Genomic DNA, 18,672 nt, shown 5'->3' with positions numbered 1-18,672 from the left:
GAGGAAATAAAGAGCAAGTTAAGATGTGGCAGAATTAGCTTGGCTAAAAATGGGGAGTAGAAGGAAACATGGTAGAGAAGTGACTGGGAGATAAAGAGCAAGGCTAGTGATAGGGAAGAGAGAAATAACAAGGCTAGAGGAGGTTGGGAATGCAGAAAAAGGTCTGCAGGGATGGGAAAAGATTGGGTGGGGTCAGGAAGCAACTCTTTCCTTCTCTTCCTGCCTTCTAAATAGCTGATCAACAGATGACTGAAGAACAGGAAGGAGAACCTAGTGCCTTTCAAGTGTTTTTTAAATTAAATTTGTTTTTTGGAGAGGGTAGGGAGTGAAGAGCTTTGGAGACACCACTGGAGGTCCACTGCTGAACTCTTCATTCACTGGCCATTTTCATTTGCTCCAGCCATATGTAGCATATACACACTCTCCTAAGGGAACATGACAACGTGAATGGATATCAGTGCCATTGAGTGCAACAGGAGCTTCAGATGCAGCAGGCCCACAAGTGGAGCTTTCCTACCATGTCAGCAATACTGGAGAGTGCTCATGCCTTACTGACATAGTCACTTCACTTTAGATGCTCCAGATGTTTTGGATCATAACTCCCATCCATCCTGACCTTTAGGCCATGCTGGATGGCCTGATGGAAATCCAGAACATCTGAAGTTATAAACTGTTCTGAGAGCTTTGATAGCTTTGAACAGTATACAAAGGCAATAAATAAATAAAGTGCACCAACTTGAGTACAATATGTCAGGCAGAAGTGTGTTGGTTGTGATTTCTGCATATAGTGATACAAAATAAGCCCTGTGCAGGTATTATTATGAGTAGGGATATGCTGGATTTGTTTAATTTGTGCATCATGGGTTGATCATCATCTTTCATTCTGTCATCTGTATACATTGATGCAAAGGTGCACTCACACAAAGGTGGAGTTGCACAAGTGCATATTTGCACAAATCCCTCCCCCACCCCCCAAAAAAAACCCCTGCCCTGCAGTCTACAAAACTACTGTGATTTGCAGAAAGCTGATCCATGGTGGAATCCACAACTCAGATACAAGAAAGTCAAATGCATTTCAGAATGTTGTAGATTTCATCAGCATCCCAAACTATCAGTCAGAAAACTAACCATGTTAGCAGGAACATGGCCACGTGGAGTATACTTATCTTGGTATTAGATTACATTCCCCCTCCCATGGGAGCTTGAAACCCCAACTGATGCTGCCATGTTCCTGCTCACATGGTGAGCTCCCCTTCTTATAACAATGGTTGAAGACAGACATAGGTATTTGGGGGTTATAGCTGAGATTCCATATTCAAGTAAAGAAGCCGCCATGGTGGGATCTCTGCTCATTTACATTCATATACATTTACCCCCATGTCAGGCTGATGTTGATCAGCTAGCTAACTCATTCTAGACACCACCTCCATGTTTACATCAGTCTAATCAACACTTGCCCCAGTTCAAAGGCTCTTCTCATACCGAGAGCAACTCCTGGAAGTAGAGGCATTCTTCCTTCGCTGTACTATTAGAAACAAATCTGTATGTACAATGGGAATATGCATATGAGACTACTCCAGTAGTGCAGTAAATGTGAATTGTGCTCATCAGGTGTAATTGCAGTGCCTTTGGAGCTTTTTGCTTGGAGAAATATAGAAAACAAACATACATTTTTCCATTTATTTTGCAAACATCTTCAGGGAAAACAACTTTCGAAACCTTGACTCAGAAAAAGCTTTGCTCAAGTAAAAACAAACAATGAATAGCAAAGAGGACTTGCAACTTTTGCTAAACAGGTGCAGAAAAACTCTGGGTTGTTAGTAATGAACAATATCAAGTTTCCATCATGACACAAGGGGAAAAAGTGTTTGCTCATTACAACAGTGGATTATTTGAGGCAATCTGAAAAAGGCTTAGTTACCAGATATTTAAAACTGCAGACTGTTTGACAGGAAAGATGTTCTTGTTGTCACTCTTGTAAGAGTGGTGGATCTCAGTGCATGGTTAGCCAGAAAAAAAAGTCCTACAACTTACTGAGAATGCTCAGAATTGTAGGACTTTTTCTGCCTAGACAAGCACAGAATTCCACTTAGTGTTCATTTGAATTTAATTTGCTGCCCTGGATGAACCCTGTATTTTTTTAAGTAGGTCACTAGCAAGGCTGCAGATGGGGTTCATAATTTTTAATACATCCCCGCATTAAAACAAATAACACCCCACAAATTGAAAACATAGAAAGCATGAAATGAATTGGAATTGAATCCTTCTGCTGGAAGTGCCGGCTTTTATCTATGTATGTACTTACTTTAAGGCATTATTTTACCCTGATTTTCAACCCGCAAAGTTCCCCCAAGACTTTATGCCACCGCCACACATAGGCCCCGCTTTGGGCTTAGCCATCCAAAGAAACAGCACAATGTAGAAGAAGGGGGGAAATGAGCAGGCTCCATTACTGGCTCATAAAGTTACAGTTCTGATGATCAGCTGTGCTGGAAACCATCTAGAAGGCTTACTGATATGGCTGCTTGCATATAAAAATTAAGGGAGGGTCAAAGACAGCCAGTCTCCCAAGGCAGCTTCTTTCTCTCTGCTGCAGTTTGATGATTCAGCCGCAACTTGCTAAACTCTTAGGGAGAGCCAGAGGCAAATGGTCTTTCATCAGGGCCAGTGGAATAACCTGGCTTCCTTCATTGCCTCTGCTGCAGCCAGGGATAACTTGCTGAGATTTAAAAGGTAGCTATTGGTGAAGATTTAAAATGAAGACAGTCAGGCATGCTCTCAATGTGTCTCTCCAGCCTTCTGCCTCCTCATTTTGTTGCCCATGTACACCACCATCATTTTCTTCTCTCACAAGGCTCCAGAAGAGAGCAAGGATCAAAACAATGGTGCCTATCCATGATATTTTGTTTGATATGAGAGGCTAGCTGGTCCAGGCTAGTATAATGCCATCCCTCCTCTGTTTAATCAATTCTCCATATATCCTTTGACATTTTCTTTTGGAAACTGCACTACAGATCCAAAGATGACAGGAAGAACCCAGATACAAATAAGTTACATGCTTTAATAAAGATCTGTCTCTCTTTAAGACGATTACAAATTCTGTGGCTCAGCTATCAAACTGAAGAAGCATAAGAAAAGTGTGAAGATTGAGACGGTTGACAGGGTAACAACCTCCACGGCTCATGAACCAGATGTTCTTCATGAGAAATATGATGCCTTCCAGCAGCCAGAGGTCTGCTCTGAGCCTGAGAAAATTCCTACAAACCCACTGACTCTCAGGGTAAAATATCAAAATGTTTTCTCTGCTCAGTTCCGTGATGGTTATTTTCCTGAAAACCCTGTGGGGGGAGAAAGTCATTTTTCCCCTTTTCTTTCTTTTATATTCAGCAAAACAATGAGGTCACTTGAATCTCCTCTTAATTGTTCAAGCACTCAAAAAGGACTCAGGAGTCATTTGTGATTTCAGCTTTTCTCAGTATCCTAGATGCCCCTGCTGTAACCTCACTGTTTGTCTACTTTTCCACTCTCATCCTCCTCCGTTTGTAAGTCCTTACTGAGCTAGTAGTTGCACACCAGTTATAGCTGGGTCTTGCAGGAGATCACTGAAGTTTAAAGTGCTAAACTTCAGGCATGCAGCCAGCACTGACTCTGATGGAAGAATGTGCTTTTCCCCAAATGTCAGAAATCATTTGCCTGGTGGTAAGATCCAGTATCTCAGACTCTCATAGGTTTAGAAAGAACCTCTGTATACTATGACTACTGGACATAGTGCCACGGTGCCTGTATGCGATTCTAGAATATATAGCATCCTATACAAATTTTTGCAGGTAGGTTCTATTATTCTTAAGTTATCAGAAAGTTAGGGACTTAGACAGGATTAGCTTGGCTTCTGCTAGACTGATTCCTGTACAATGTCTCCTTTGCTCTGATGAACACATCCTTTTTGTCATGAATTGCCTGCCCCTGGCACATTATTTTTGTAAGACAGGGTATTGGGGGGTGGGGAGGGAGGAATTGCCCTGTGCATTTTATCTAAAGACAAAACAGAATTAGATGGTTGTCATCAGTATGCTCGTGATAACACCTCTGCCCAAAACAGTGAATGGCATCTCAGAATGGTTTTGTGTATCTATTAAATAGTGTGAGAGACAAAAGAGAATCCAGCAGCTTTAAGTCTCATAGGTGCTGAGAAGTCCAGGAGTCTTAGCAGGATCCCCTTGTTTTCTTCCTAGCATAGGTTATCCATTAGAATGCTGAAATATATAAGAACTGGTGGTTGCAAAAGCAAAACATGATTTCATCAGATTTTGTAGAAATACTCAGTCTTGCTTAATGTAGCAGTTTCTCAAGCCAAACCATTTTTATGTGCCTGGAGTTGTTGTTTTTAAATACTCTTAATGTTTTTTTCTCTTAATACTCTTAATACATGCTTTTCAAATAAACAGGGAGGTTGCCCATCTTCCAAATTCTGCAGTCAGGGCAAAATAATCAAAATCATTTTTCCTCTTTTTAGGAGGCTCTGGAAGTTCACAAGCCTCACTTTATTTCCCGCTCGCAAGAACGGATGAAGAAACTTGAACACATGGTACAAATGAGGAAAGCCCAGCAGGGTGACGCTTCAGGAAAGAAACCAGAAGCTGTTCTTTCTCACAAACTCTCCTCATCATCCATTACAAGTAAGAAGAAACAATTTACAGTTCCTCATCCTCTCAGTGGTAAGTTGGTCTGAGGTATATTCACCAAACCCATCAAAGCATTTGATAGCATAAATAGCATCCCTTTAACTTTTGGTGGAAATTGTTGAGTCTGGAGGTGGTGTTCCTTCATTGCCAGTACCTTCACTGATGTAATCTGTGATGTGGCAAAATGTTCATGTATCAATCTATAATCCTTCCCAGTTCCTAGTCTCCTTTTCCCTGACAGTGCTACAAAAAAGGGACAAATTATTTCTAAAGGTACTTTTAGAAAAATGTATTTTGCCTCTGTGAACAGTTATGCCGTAATTCCCTTGACATCTAGATTTCAAACAGCTGTTTGTGCTGCCTTACAAATGCAAACACCTTCTAATGACCAGTAATCAACACTGATAGCCTACAGTGTATAAACTCATTAAAGCATCAGGAATAATTGTTTCATTTCTGAGGTAAAGTAAGGTGTCAGTTCTTTTCTTTTGCTCAGTCTTAGCAGGTATCAGCTCTAAGTGCAAAACAAAAACTCTTCACTAGAAGTGAAGCTTCCTTTTCTTACAAGCTCATCAATATGGACTGAGAACAGGAAGCCCCAGGGGATTCATGCTTTAGTTTTTCTCAGCATAAAGCTTAAGAGCATTCCTCTGCTATACCACAGAAGCAGGATGACTACACCCTGGTGAGACTTCCAGCTGTAAGCTTCCCAAATCCTGTTATTTCTGGGAAAAATAGGGGCAATCTGTTCCATTATTTCCTAAAAGGAAAGGATAGAAAATTTACTAACGAATAAAGCCAGAAATGCTTGTCTAACCATTTTCTTTATCTTAAATATATAAATTTGATTTATAATGATGAATGTGATCATTATTATAAGTTATTGGAGATTAGTTTAGAATATTCTTTTTTAGAAAAATAGATGTTCATATGTAAAATAATCGCATCCTTGTATCTTAAAAGTATATTCCAAGCACACTGCTTATCCTTGTAATTTACAAGGCTTATCTCTTTTTTTAACCTGTTCTAGCATTTGGAATATTTCTGTTCACATATTTTTGTAATAGTTATTTCTGTTTCACTATTATATTATTTTTTTCAGGTGTTCACACTGTAAATCGAAGCTCTGCCATTGTCAGTTAAACGTTAAAAATAGATTTTCTTTTTCTCACTGTTGTTGTATTCCATATTATCATTCACCATCCTTCACAGATGGTTCACACTCAGGATCAGGAGGATGTCAGAAGTCCCCTTTCTCTGGAACAGGATGCAGGGAGAAAGCAGTCACTTCCTCCTTGCAGAGGGCCTTCCCCTTGTAGGCAGTTCTGTTTCCCATTTCAGCAGACAAAGGAGAAACTTGTTCAATATCTTTAGCCAGTAATACAAAATAGATGGTTTCCAAGTTATGCCTATTTGGTGCCTGTAGTACCTTTGCTAGTCCCTTGGACAAAGTAACATTCATGGTCATCTTTCAATTTCCCCCCAGTTTACTAGCACTTATAGGCAAACAGTATGCTCCCTGTCATGACCATTCACTGGGGAAGTCTGCAACAGAGTCAAATGAATTTAGTTTTCTAAGAATCCAGCTCACAGATTCCACCATGGACCAGCTTTTCCAAGGTCATGTAGATTTTACAAACATCTTTTTTATTTTTCATATTTTTTCACAAATTTAGTCATAGAAAAGTAAAAATACAGTGGTACCTCGGCTTTCAAATGCCTTAGTTCACAACCAAATTGAGTCACGAACAGAAATTTCAGAAAAAAATTGCCTCAGGTTGCGAACTCCGCATCAGGTGACGACTGCAACCACCCCCATGTTCCCTGCACCTGCATGACCACAATCATGCTCGGGGGGGGGGGGGGATGGCCACAATCATGCCTTTGTTCCTTGCCTGAGCGTGACCATGATTGCACCCATCTATGGCTGTGATCGTGGTTGTGCTCGGGGGCGGAGGAGATGGCCGTGATCACACCCGTATTCCCTTCCTGAGCACAACCATGATTGTGCCCATCTATGGCCATGATTGTTGTTCTTTGTCACTTTGCTTCAAATGTTTGTGATTTAAAAAAAATAGTTACAGAATGGATTAACCTTATTTACACTGAATCTTATGGGGACATTTGACTTGGCTCATGACCAATTTGGGTCGCAACCAGAGTCGTGGAATGGACTAAGTTCATGAGCCTAGGTACCATTGTAAAATGACACAAACTGCACACTTTCTCCACAGTCTAAAGCATGAAATTTCTGAAGGGATTCACATATTCCTCATAGTGATTTCTCTGTATCCTGATCACCTAATATTTTATAAACATGCACTGAAGGCAAGCAGATTGATGTTTCTGTATTCTCATATTTTGTTTTGTCATAAAGTTCTCAACTGTAGTAGGTAGGAAGAGCATAAAATCCAGTGAGATTAGCATCTATAAACATAGGTGACATTTTCTTAAATCATATACTTTGGGAAAATAGCTAGTCTAATAAGCAATTGCTCTGCTTGAACTTCCTAGAAAATTCCTTGGTATACCAGAATTTATCACATTTTAACTTACTAACCACCATATTCATCTCCTCAACAGTTTAACATTTAGTGGGTTTTTTCCACTGAATAACCCATATTAATAGATTAGTTGATGGAGAAAGTTTTGTGATACTTTACATGGTTATATTTCTATTAATTTTGAAGTATTTTTCTGTATTTAACTATGGCTGCTTATATATGTCAGTTTTGAATAATAAAGGTCCACACTGTGCATTTCTAGAAGATGCATAGCCACCATTGCAACCATAAAAGGGGAGGATAGTTCATTTTGTCAGACAGCCTTTCTATTAGCTCAAACAATGGAGGCCCATGTCAAATTGTATAACTATATTTAATTACATTTTTATTGGTACATCAGAAGCTGCCTTCTATTGAGTTAATATGACTGGCAGTGGCTTCCAAAGTTTCAGACAAGAGTCTTTAACTGTCCTACCTGGTAATGCCAAGGACTGAACTTGAGAATTCCTACCTAAAAATACGCTCCATCACCGAGTGCTTCTCCAAGGAACTCCTGGAACTTTTGTAGTGCCCTACATTTTGTCCTTTTGTCAAGGAGTTCAGAGAAGCAAATATGGTTTACCTTCTGTGGGATCTTGCCCCAATCTAGGAGAAGTGTAGCCTGTGAGAGGGGTTCTGTTTCAAAAGAGGAAGCTATACAGTCAGGCCCAGTTGTGGGAAGCCACATGCCTAAGAACTCAGTTCTATCAGACCTCCTTCTGCCTAATGACCCAAGAAGGGTTTTGATATAAAATATTGATATGGTTTAGCTTCCAGATCTGGGAGACCTGACCTTGACAGGGGCCACTGCTTCTCAACCAGAGATGCTTTCTCTGGGACCAGGATATGGTGTTTAGGATATCTGTTTTGGTATACTGTCAACCAAAAAGCATAGGGTGGAGGCATCTTGAGAGCCAGGTTTCTCTGTCAAGACTGAATGTTTAATAGTGCTTTGGCAGTCACTCCCTTTATTTAACTTCATCCTGCTTATTGGGGCAACTGGCCTACCCCAGCTCACATTCTCTTGTGTAATTTACAGATAAGTAGACCCACAGTTGAGTCCTTCTAGGACATTGTCAAAATCCGTGCAATAAAACAAGGGTCCCCAAATTTCAGCCTCCTGCCTTTCACTTTTCTTTCTATAACCCAAAACATGACTGGGGTAACATTATTTGCTCAGAGTTCATAAAAATAGTTTTGTGTGGCACTTTTATACCACAAACAAAAGGACAAAAGAAGGTTATATGTAGGTGGTTTTAGTGTCTTTTGAAAGCCAAAGGTATGCACTAAAACCTTCAGCCACCAGAATTAAAATCAATTGAAGGAAAGCATTTTTATACCAGTTTAAATTTGTAGGCCAAACTGCTGTTGAGTAAAGGGAAGGTTAATAGGCTAAGCACTGTTATTCAGGTTTTACTGTAATGCATAGCCTTAAGAAAGATTAAATCTTAAATTTAGCCATAGCAGCTGAAATTTGAAAGCCATATTTCTGCTTATTGAAATCTTCTGGGGGTAACATTCAGCCAGAGCAAAGGCTTTGTATATGCAGCATTTGCCTTGCCAGAGGCACTTTTGCCAGGGGTGAAAAATGACCCCTTTTGCAGCTAGTGCTAGGTTTCTTATTGATGCAGGGGTATCAGCATTAGGGTTTGCTGGAAATAGTTTACTGATAACCTGAAAGGCTTCCTTTTTCTCTGCAACTGTGATTAAGACTGATTACTGGAATTATTGCAATATAAGGTTGTATTGAGCCTTCTACCTTGGCTCTGATACGTAAGATTGCAACTGCTTTCCCCAGTTGTAACCTCACAGTAAGGTTGAGAGTTGACCTAAGAGTTGGTGACTGGCCCAAAATCATCCAGTAACATTCTTATTTTGGAAGGGCTTTGAATCTGGGACCCCCTAGTCTGAGTTTAATAGTCTATAAATTACAGTTACTGACTACAGTGTACTTGCTATTCACATTAGTCTATGAAATAATAGCACTGGGGTGGTCTCAGTATCAATCCCGTTGTTATATATGTACATACTGTCATGCAAAACATCATTTTACCCATTTTATTTTCTTAGCTAGAATTGCATTTTTCTCTTTCTTTTGGTCTGTTCACAGTGGTCTTCTGACAGCAAAATTTAGATCATGTAGAAAGAAAAAGTCTCATGGAGGATTAGAACATGACAAGAATTTCGCCTGTATGCGTTCTGCTGACAAAGCATAATGTAGTTTAAAAATGCATGCTTTTCTTGAAGGAGCTATGCCCTCAACTGACCACACATTAAAACTGTGGTGGTTTCTGCATTTGCAGTGTAATTCTGGGTCTGGATGGAGGGAGACAGAATGTTATAAGGCACAGGGTGTGTAAAAATTAAATTAGGATCTCCAGGTAGATCTAGGGGTAATGTGAAATAGTTCAGCAAGAATTTCTGTGTCTCATTTGATTAATAATAGCACCAACAATATGACATTTTCCACCTAAAGTAGGCTGCTGAAATGTAGAAAGCTCTTTTCAGTTCTGGTACTGCAAACACATTTCTATGTTGACAATTCACTCAGAGGCATCCCATCTTTAATTCTAAGTTTGTGTCTTTCATATCAGGCTCTGCTTGGTGGATCCTGAGGTTCCAGTAAAAATACAATGTAAAGCCAACCAACCCTGCCTATCCTGACCTGGGGCAAATCAGTATGTCTTATCCTAATCCTCTCATACAGGTTTATTTAGTCATAAAATAAATCCCCTGGGCACTGTCTAGTGTGCCAGAATAACTGCCATTGCAATGAGAAACTAGTGCCTCTTAGCACACACGAGGAAACTAGCTGAAACTACCACCCTTTGAATGAATTAGATCAATGGAACTCCCTTCTATGACCTTTGCTGACTTGTCCCATTTCAGAAGAGTTAGTTGGGCTAATTCACAAACTAATCAGAACTAGCTTTCTGTTGTGCAGGTGGTCACAGAGAAATCTGCACATCAAAGCAGCAATCCTAGTGAACACACAGAGATCTGCATGTTCATTTTTTTAACAAACAAAAAATAGCTAAGTTACCCATAAGAAAAAAAAATTGAAATCCTTTTATTGTAGTACTTTTACTAGGCCAACCAAAAGATCACAGAACATTTGCATGTTTTTGGGTTGGGGTGATCTTTTGGTTGGTGTAATAATAAGGAAAAAAGTGGCATTTTATTTATTTATTTATTTATTAAAACATTTTTAATTTAATAAACATTTTCTGATATTTTAAAAATAAAAGGAAGAAAACTCCTTTGCTTTGCTTGACTTTGTAACTTTGGTGAATCCTTGTTCATTGATAATTCAGAGCGGAGAGAAGGTAGGTACTGAATCTTAATTTCTGTGCTGATGAAACTTGGCAGGACATCTCCCTAAAGGAAGTCATTTCAAGGTGCCCCTGACGCAGTTACAAATTAATGAAAATCTCAAGATGAGTTACTTCTCATCTCAAATGAACAATCACTGGCATTCTGATGTAGATTTTTTCTTTAGTGTTCCACCTGCCCTAAAAAGCTGCTGTCGTCCAGCATACATTTTCTGTTTTATTTTGCCACCATTTTAATAGGTCACATCTTTCCCCTCTGCAAGGCATGATGGATGGAATGCTAACTACCATGAACAAAAGGAAACCCTCACAAGAGGATTGTGAGGTTTTCCTCCGCCAATCAGTTGTGCCCCTGTGAAGACTCTATAGGGGCAGGAGACCCTACAGAACACAGAAGGAAGTTGTGTGTAGTGGAGGACAGGGGTAGAAGAATTGCTCCAGATTGAACAGAGCCAACTTCTCTGAGCAGAGCAGAGCTGGTACAAGATAATTCTGGCTAATTTGGGGTAATTCCTCCCCTCTTCCAGCTACCTCCCACACCTCAACCTATGCTAAGGGAGAAGAATCCACATTGGGGCCTCTATAAAATCAGAGGGAAATCACATTGTGGCTCTGTGTGAAAGCCACTGAAAATGGCTTGTGTGGTGTCATTTCCTTTGGCAGTTAGAACACTAGGAATACCTCATGCCACAGAATATAGATGAGAATGGGTTAACATTTCTAAAATATAACCCAAGAAGATAAAATATATTTTTAGTCGAGGAAGGAATTGGCCTCTAAAGTATATATACTTTTCACACAAATAAAACATAAAACATTAAATTGAGAAAGAAAAATTGATTACTTTTAGATTACTTTGCCCAGTCCCAAGTCTGGTGCCCTCCTTGCCCTCATCCGGGAGCTGTGCAGTGGCAGCCAACAAGGGGAGCAACCCCTGTGTGGCTGTCTGTTTAGTAGGCCGTAGCTCATAGTAGACCACAAAACTCCCCAAAAAATCCCATTTTGATGGCAAAATTCATGAATAATCCACAAAAGTTGAACTCACAAAAGATGAGGTTCAACTGTATTTCCACATGTGCATTTGTGCTATTCTGTTATACCACAGTGCTGCCTAGAGATGATGATGTGGAAAACAGGAAAAGAAACTCTTCGTGTAGTACTGAATTATGTTTTGCCACTAAATCCAAAGCGGATGCAGTGCATAAGGTGACTTGCATATAAGATGAGGTCTATATTTTGTCTGTTTTTCTTGTGTTTCACAGGACATCTTATATGCCAGTATATACAGTAAGCCATTAGAAAATGCTTTCAAGTAAAACAGTATTCCCAATTAATAGTGCAGCAGATGTTTAAAAGTTATCATTTTTAATGCAAGTACTGCAGTATGTGGTGCCAAGGGCAGACAGGCAGGTGCCAGACCCAGGATTGGGTGTGTGGCTGCACACAAGGTTTGCGAAGCAATGCAGGAGGTGCTCCCATGGAGCAGGGAAGGCTCCCCTTCCAGCTCAGAATGGTGTGCCATGTCCCAGTGAGAGCAGGCGGGGAGGGTGCCAGACTCAGGACTGGGCACAAGGCTCATGCAGCGAAGCAGGAGGAGCCACCATAGAGCCTGAAATGTGTGTGTTGCCACCCCCGCCACTGGTGAGGGTCGGGGGTGCCAGACCCAGAACCAGCTGTGTGACCACACAAGGTCTATAACCTGATGTAGAAGACAAACTACAGTTAGAGAATTTTTTTTCACCTGGCATATAAGACAATTCCCCAATTTTTACTTTGCTATTTTCAGTTTTAATGGCCATCTTATATGCCAGTATATAGGCTAACTACCCTTAATGGTAGCAATTATCTTCAAAGTAGAAAATTCCTTAATGCTGAAGGATAATAGTGCTATTAGCCCATGGTGGGGCAGGGCTACTTTGCTGGATATTCTTTAAGGAAGTTCAGGAGGAGCTCAAAAAAAGAAATCAATTTCTCACAAAATTCTTTTCTGAGAAATTTTCATTTCTGCCTTTATTCAGAAAATACCCTTACATATGACCACTCCCCTGGTTTTCATTGCTAACTATTCAGTTGCAAGGCCTTTTTGCCCCATGGCTTAAAAGTGAAAGCTGAAGTCAAAGGAAGGGGTGTGGCACATACCTATTCTTCTGCCCCTGGAGCACCTGAACCAGCACCAAGAAAGTGAAGTTTTGTGTACTACAATTTGAAACAATATTTTATTTATTTATTTATTTATTTATTTATTAAAACATTTCTATGCCGCCCCTTGCCGTAGCCTCGGGGCAGCTCACAACATAATAAAATACACAATATCCTATTGGCTCCACTTCAGATGGGTCCTCTCAAGATTTAACTTTTTAATATGATATAAAATGGAATAAACATGGCTTTATGACACTCATTCTCAGTTACTCACATGAGTCCAGGATAAATTATATATAGCATAGCTTTGTGGAATATCTTTCATTAGACTGTAATTATGCACAGCTCCTGATTCAGATAAAGAGAATAGTGCTCTGGAGGGGTTGAAATCCCCCAACCTTTTCCCCTGAATTTTCTCCCACCAACAATGTTCTCCTTTCTCTTCCTCCCATGAACCTGGGAAGAAGAATAAACCAAGATTACATTTTGCAGTTCCTAACTTGTTATGTTGAAACCAGGAATCATGGTTTAAAATAAACGTTTGTTAAAGGAGCCAGCTAAACAATCCAGGACTTGCAATTAACCTGTTTAGCAATTGTCTGAATTTAATTTTAAATAGAGATTTTTTTTTGTTTGGAATTGGGCAAAACAAAACTGATTTCTGATTTGCATCTCCTCCAGGCCACACAGCAGGAGGAGGGAAGAGGGGAGCTGGTTTAGATTTCAGCACAAACCCTCCCAGTGTGGGTAGAAGTATGTGGTGTGGAGCTTTCATTTGAATTGGAAACTCTGTGCAAAGAGCCTTTTCATCAGGCCAAATGAATTTTACAACATTTTTATTGCTCTCTTTTCTATTTATACTTTTCTAACCTTTAAAGACAAAAACAATCTGTGAGGACACTTGGGATTTTGAATGATTTTAAACACACACACACACACTTGTCCCGTGCCTTTTTTTAATGCACTAGGGGTCCCTTGGGTTGCTATATTCTTCTTTGTATATTAGCCCTGGCTGCTCAACTAGGATATGGGAGGCAGTAGTTTCATGATCTCACTTCTATTCTGCCTGTGGAGTTGAAAAGCCGAGTATAACCTTGAAATCTCCTCTCACCACCCAATGTTCCTGGAAGCCAATATCCTGCTGTTGAAATTCTAGACCTTGCTAGTACTGACTTGTGGCATTTTAGAAGCAAAAATTTAAGTGCAGGAAGCTTACAAGGCACTCAAGTGTGGGCATGTCCCATCTCAGACAAGAAGAACGATTTAGGAAAAAGAGATTGTATGTCCTGTGTCGAAGCCCCATGCTATCCAACCTTTTCCTTGTACAGACTTTCACAGCAGCTCAGGGGAATACAAAAAGGACAGGGCCAAGTATGATTTGTCCATACATTTCTTGGTCCTTGGGGGAGTTATGCAGCAGTGTATTTAAAAAAAACCCAGCAATGAAATCAGTATTTGAAAAACAGAGATCCTTAGAGGATATAGTGATGTGATGGAAACAGGCTTACTGCATATACTCTACATTTACCTTTTTAAAAGGAAGCCTTCTGGCTCCAGTATACAGCATTTCCATTTGTATTGATTTGTCTTATTTCTGTCCATTCGAGTCTGTTAGGAGAGATGGTGAAACACTACTTGGAAGCTTAGGTGACTTCAAAGGAATGTACGTGCTGAGTTCTTTGCACTTGTGTGACTTTCTCATGGATATCTTGTAGGGAGGGAAAGTACTAGAGTTGCTTGAAACACAGCTGTTGGCCCTATTGTTTCTTGAAGAGTTGGCTTTCTACTGGTGGCCTTCAAACTGATCTCTAACTTTAGCAGTATGTACTATTTTTAGTTTGATTTTTCTGTTCTCCAGACTACAAGGAATCATAGAAGCACAGAGATAAAGAAACTCAAATGCAACATGGTGTCAGACAGAATGATCTTATGACCCTTGTACAGCATCTTGAACTGGACAGAACCATGCCAGCTGCTTCTCTGAGGTTACCAGAGTGACCTTGGAGAAGGGGTTCAATGGGTATGGGGAAGAGGAGACCAGCACGGCCAGAAAATATCCTGTCAGTATCTCAAGCCTCCTTCCCTCCTGATCCTAAACGTCACAGTTAAACAACTGGAATGGTCTGTCTAGCTTTTTGCAAGGAGGGAGCAGCAAGGAGGTGATCTTTGTCTCCACACTCTCCCCACTCTCCCCAGGATGCCTGTAATCCTCCAAGTTCAGAAGGTTTTGAGGATCACAATAGGATTGTATCTTATGAAGTCTATAAAGCCCTGGCTAACAACTGCAGAGACCCAGAGGACAAGTCAGCACAACTCATCAGTCACATGTCAGCCCCAACATCAGCAGTCCATTTGCACCAGCAACCACCCTGTTTTTTCCATCCAGATAGGTGAAGGGGATTAAGTCCTTTCTGGAAACAGCTAGCAACTAGCTATGCAACCCTATCATACTACATAGCGCTAAGGCCCTGGCCAACTTTCTCTCAGTCATGAGTTTGACTTCCTGGCAAGTGCGCCAAGCATTCATGTGTCACCCCCACAAGAACCAAACCTGAGCAAATGCTGGGCAAGTAGCAACCCTCTTCTGTGCAAGCAGCATTCCTTTTCTGCATACATGACTTGCAGCCTTTGTCTGTGCGCCATGTGACATGGAAGGAGGTTGCCAGTTGTGCAACCAGACTTCTGCAAGTTGGCGTGGCTCACTTTCTAAGACAGAGCCAAACATAATTGGAGGTCCGGGAACTGAAAAAAGGAATCTGGGGAGCTTCATCACAACACTAGCTATAGCATGTTTTCAGGATTATACAAAGTCATTCAGCTTTGTTCAGTGTCTCCTTTCATTTATGTGAAATCTGATGCATGCAGACAGCTGTTGGAGACATCTTCGCATGTGCACCTGCACTGCATATACAGAGGCTTTCTTGATACTGCAGTGAAAGAGGAACATTGTTTTCTGTAGCAGTTCAGTGTGTGGGGTCATGAACAAACTGGTTCAAAATGAGTAATCTCCCCAATTATGCTGACTAGCCCACAATTTTTATTTCACTGTTGCTGTGATACAAAAACAAAAGCCTCAGGAGAGCATTCCATTTCATATTTAACCTAAGTAGAATAGAGTATCTATTGAGAAGGCAGGATCACACATCACACACAAATCACACAATTCATTTTGCCAATGCTCTTGTAATTTAATAGTCTTTTGTACAGAGAATAGTAATTGACATCCATTTCAATTTCTATATAAATACCAACATCTGTGCAGTTTCTTTTCACCTTCTTATCTTTAAAAAAAAGTTTCTGGCTAGATGTGGTTGTAGTCCATGCAGAGGTTTTCACTAGGAACCAACAGCAGTTTTAGAAAGGGTTCACATGTTTAGCCAGCAGAAAGTGTTAAGAGCACTCTAGCAGCAACTGCCTGAAACTCTTATTAGCCTTTGTGTTTTATAATTTTTATGTTTGATTTCAAAAAAGCTCATTAGTTCAACCTAGACTTCTTTACTGTTGACTGCATTGAACAATTAGATATCCTACTGTGATGAACTGGATAGAAATAATGTTCAAATAACTGGATTTAAATCTTTAAAAAGGCTTGATGTAATTACCTCAGTGACAGGGCCACCAGCTGTTTATAGTCATTTAAATCCTCATAATGAATAGCCTTGTGATCTTAGTGTACACAAACACTCATTGTTTTTTTTTAAATGGCAATAGTATATGTCTGTGTTTTTTATGAATTAATATACCCTCCCTCCCTTTTTAGGGAGATAATTTCTTCATTGAAAGCGACAGTATAAGGAATCATAAAACTACAATTCCATCCTAAATTTGTTATCTGTTAGTTTCTCTTGATTAGGTATGGATTCATCTTACACTGAGCTCCTAAAATCCATATTTTCATGAGTGCTTAGAAGCAATAGAATTGGGTCTCCCTTGGCGTGTTCAAGTAATTACCACTGTGGAGTTTCAGAAAACATTCTGAGACACCTTCATGGATCTGATAATTGTTTAGGGCTTGCAAGCACACTCCTCTTAGCAAAAGAGACCACAGACAATTTTGTGTCTCCCTTGGCTGTTCTCTTATGTTTGCAGAGGTGGTCAGTGCTGGCAGTGGGAGTTTGAAGGCCTGGGCAAGGGAAGACATGATAGCTGTACACATAAATGGTATGAAGAGAGCAAGGGATGTTTTAAACTCTAACAGTCTCAAGCTACGATACAAATGAAAACTAATTTTATATCCATTTCTATATCCATTTATTTCACATGCAGTAGTCACATCCTTTGTTGCCTTACGACCTCTTTGTTGTCATTGTCATCTTATTCTTTTCCTGCACCTAGCAAATTCCAACTCAAGGACTGTTGGAAGTTGTTTAAACTTACATAAAATTGTCACTTTAATTTTTTCCAATATTTTTGTTGCATTTTTGAAAACATTTCAACATTTCAAAACTTTCAAAAATAGAAACTTTAAAGTATGTATACCCCAGGTTATTCAGTTATTCAGTGGTACTGTTTTACAGATATCAGCTGGTGTTTTCAAGTATTTTTATTTGGCTTTTGCTTTGCTTTGTTTGTTTTAATATTAAAAAAGCAATGTAGAGGCAAGGCTTCATGGTATTTCAGTAGTTTCTGTCACAGCACAGTTCTTTACATTTTCTCCCCCCCCCCCATTACTTAATGATAACACAGCCATTCCAATATTTTCTTTGTTACCCTGTTTTCTATAATTTATTGTTCTATTTATTTGCATCATCTCTACCACACACTTAACAATCTCCTTTGATATCTTTCACCATTCTCATTTTCTGCCTGTTAAAGTGTATAACTAGCTACAACAAGGGCATCTTTCAATCTATTGATATTGGGTTGTGGGGTGCACATTTAACAGTTGCATCCTGGTTCCTTACTGCACAATCCTGTGCGTATTTACTCTGTAAGCCTTACTATGCCCAGTGGAGCTTACTACTAGGCAAATATGCACAGGGCCGCAGTGTTATCCACCTTGCTCCCTTCAGGTAGCCTCAGTCTAGCATGCAAAGCAATTTACTTTCTCTTGGAAGCATAGTTGCTTTCTTTTAAAGAGAAAAGGGGGAAAAACATATTCTGTGTTAGAAATAGTCAGGACTCTGTCCCTGCTTAGGTTAATCATTATGCATTTTTGTTCCTTTGCTTTGCAGTATTGGTGCTTGATGACTTAACTTGAACGGACTGTTCCTGCCTTTCCCTTCCCTGTACCACTGTCTTGTATTTTCATTTGGAGGAATGGGTTGTGCTAAGCTTTCTTTGTCTTTTATATGCCCACTCAGAAGTAAACCATACCGGGTTCGGTGGGACTTGCATCAAGGTAAATGGATATAATATTGCAGCACAAAAGTCTAAGCATACTTAGACTGAAAGAGAGTTGTAGCACTTCTTCCTGCCTAAACATGCACACATCTGAGCTATAAGTGTATGAACTTTCTATATTGCTAGTGGTATTTCTTCTTGAATCAGGGCTGAGCTGTAGGCACAACTTGTATCCATGAATTGAGCCAGGAAGTTACAGCTGGGGAAGTCAAACCAGGAGTTAGTATTGATGAACAAATCCAGAAACATATGGAAATGCATCAGAACATCTGGAATCATTGTTTCTCAGTGAAAGCCTTAGCCCAAGCAAGATTTCTTCAGGCTTCTCTACATGAAGATTTGTTTTCCACTATATTTATGGGGGGGAAAGGCATCATTTAGACATTTTTCCCCACATGGGCTTTTTTTTTCCTCTGGTTTCCTATAAACTGTATCGCACAACCACAAGATGTGGCTGCAGCATAGAGCAATTGCTAAATTACATGAAACTTTATTCCAGCTTGTTACACCTTTAAAAGATACTACTCCATTATCCTTGAAGGTGTGGTGGTGGCAGAAAAGCAAAAGAAACAAAAATCAGAGAAGAGCCAAGATGAACCAGCAGCAAGACATGCAAAAACCAGAAGTCGA

General features: G+C 39.9%; 1 protein-coding gene across 1 annotated transcript in view; it reads left to right on the top strand.

Annotated features, from left to right (window-relative positions):
• CUNH10orf90 (chromosome unknown C10orf90 homolog) overlaps positions 1 to 18,672 on the top strand; it is a 125,543-nt gene that overhangs the window by 93,876 nt on the left and 12,995 nt on the right. The window contains exons 5-6 of the mRNA XM_044445663.1: positions 3,087 to 3,280; positions 4,514 to 4,715. Coding sequence (XP_044301598.1) covers positions 3,087 to 3,280; positions 4,514 to 4,715 — 396 coding nt within the window. The remainder of the gene's footprint in view (positions 1 to 3,086; positions 3,281 to 4,513; positions 4,716 to 18,672) is intronic.

The sequence above is a fragment of the Varanus komodoensis genome, unplaced genomic scaffold, assembly GCF_004798865.1.
Source record: "Varanus komodoensis strain SLA01 unplaced genomic scaffold, ASM479886v1 scaffold49, whole genome shotgun sequence".
Taxonomy (NCBI): domain Eukaryota; kingdom Metazoa; phylum Chordata; class Lepidosauria; order Squamata; family Varanidae; genus Varanus; species Varanus komodoensis.
Note: the sequence above shows the minus strand (reverse complement) of the source record. Positions and strands in the feature narration are given on the sequence as shown.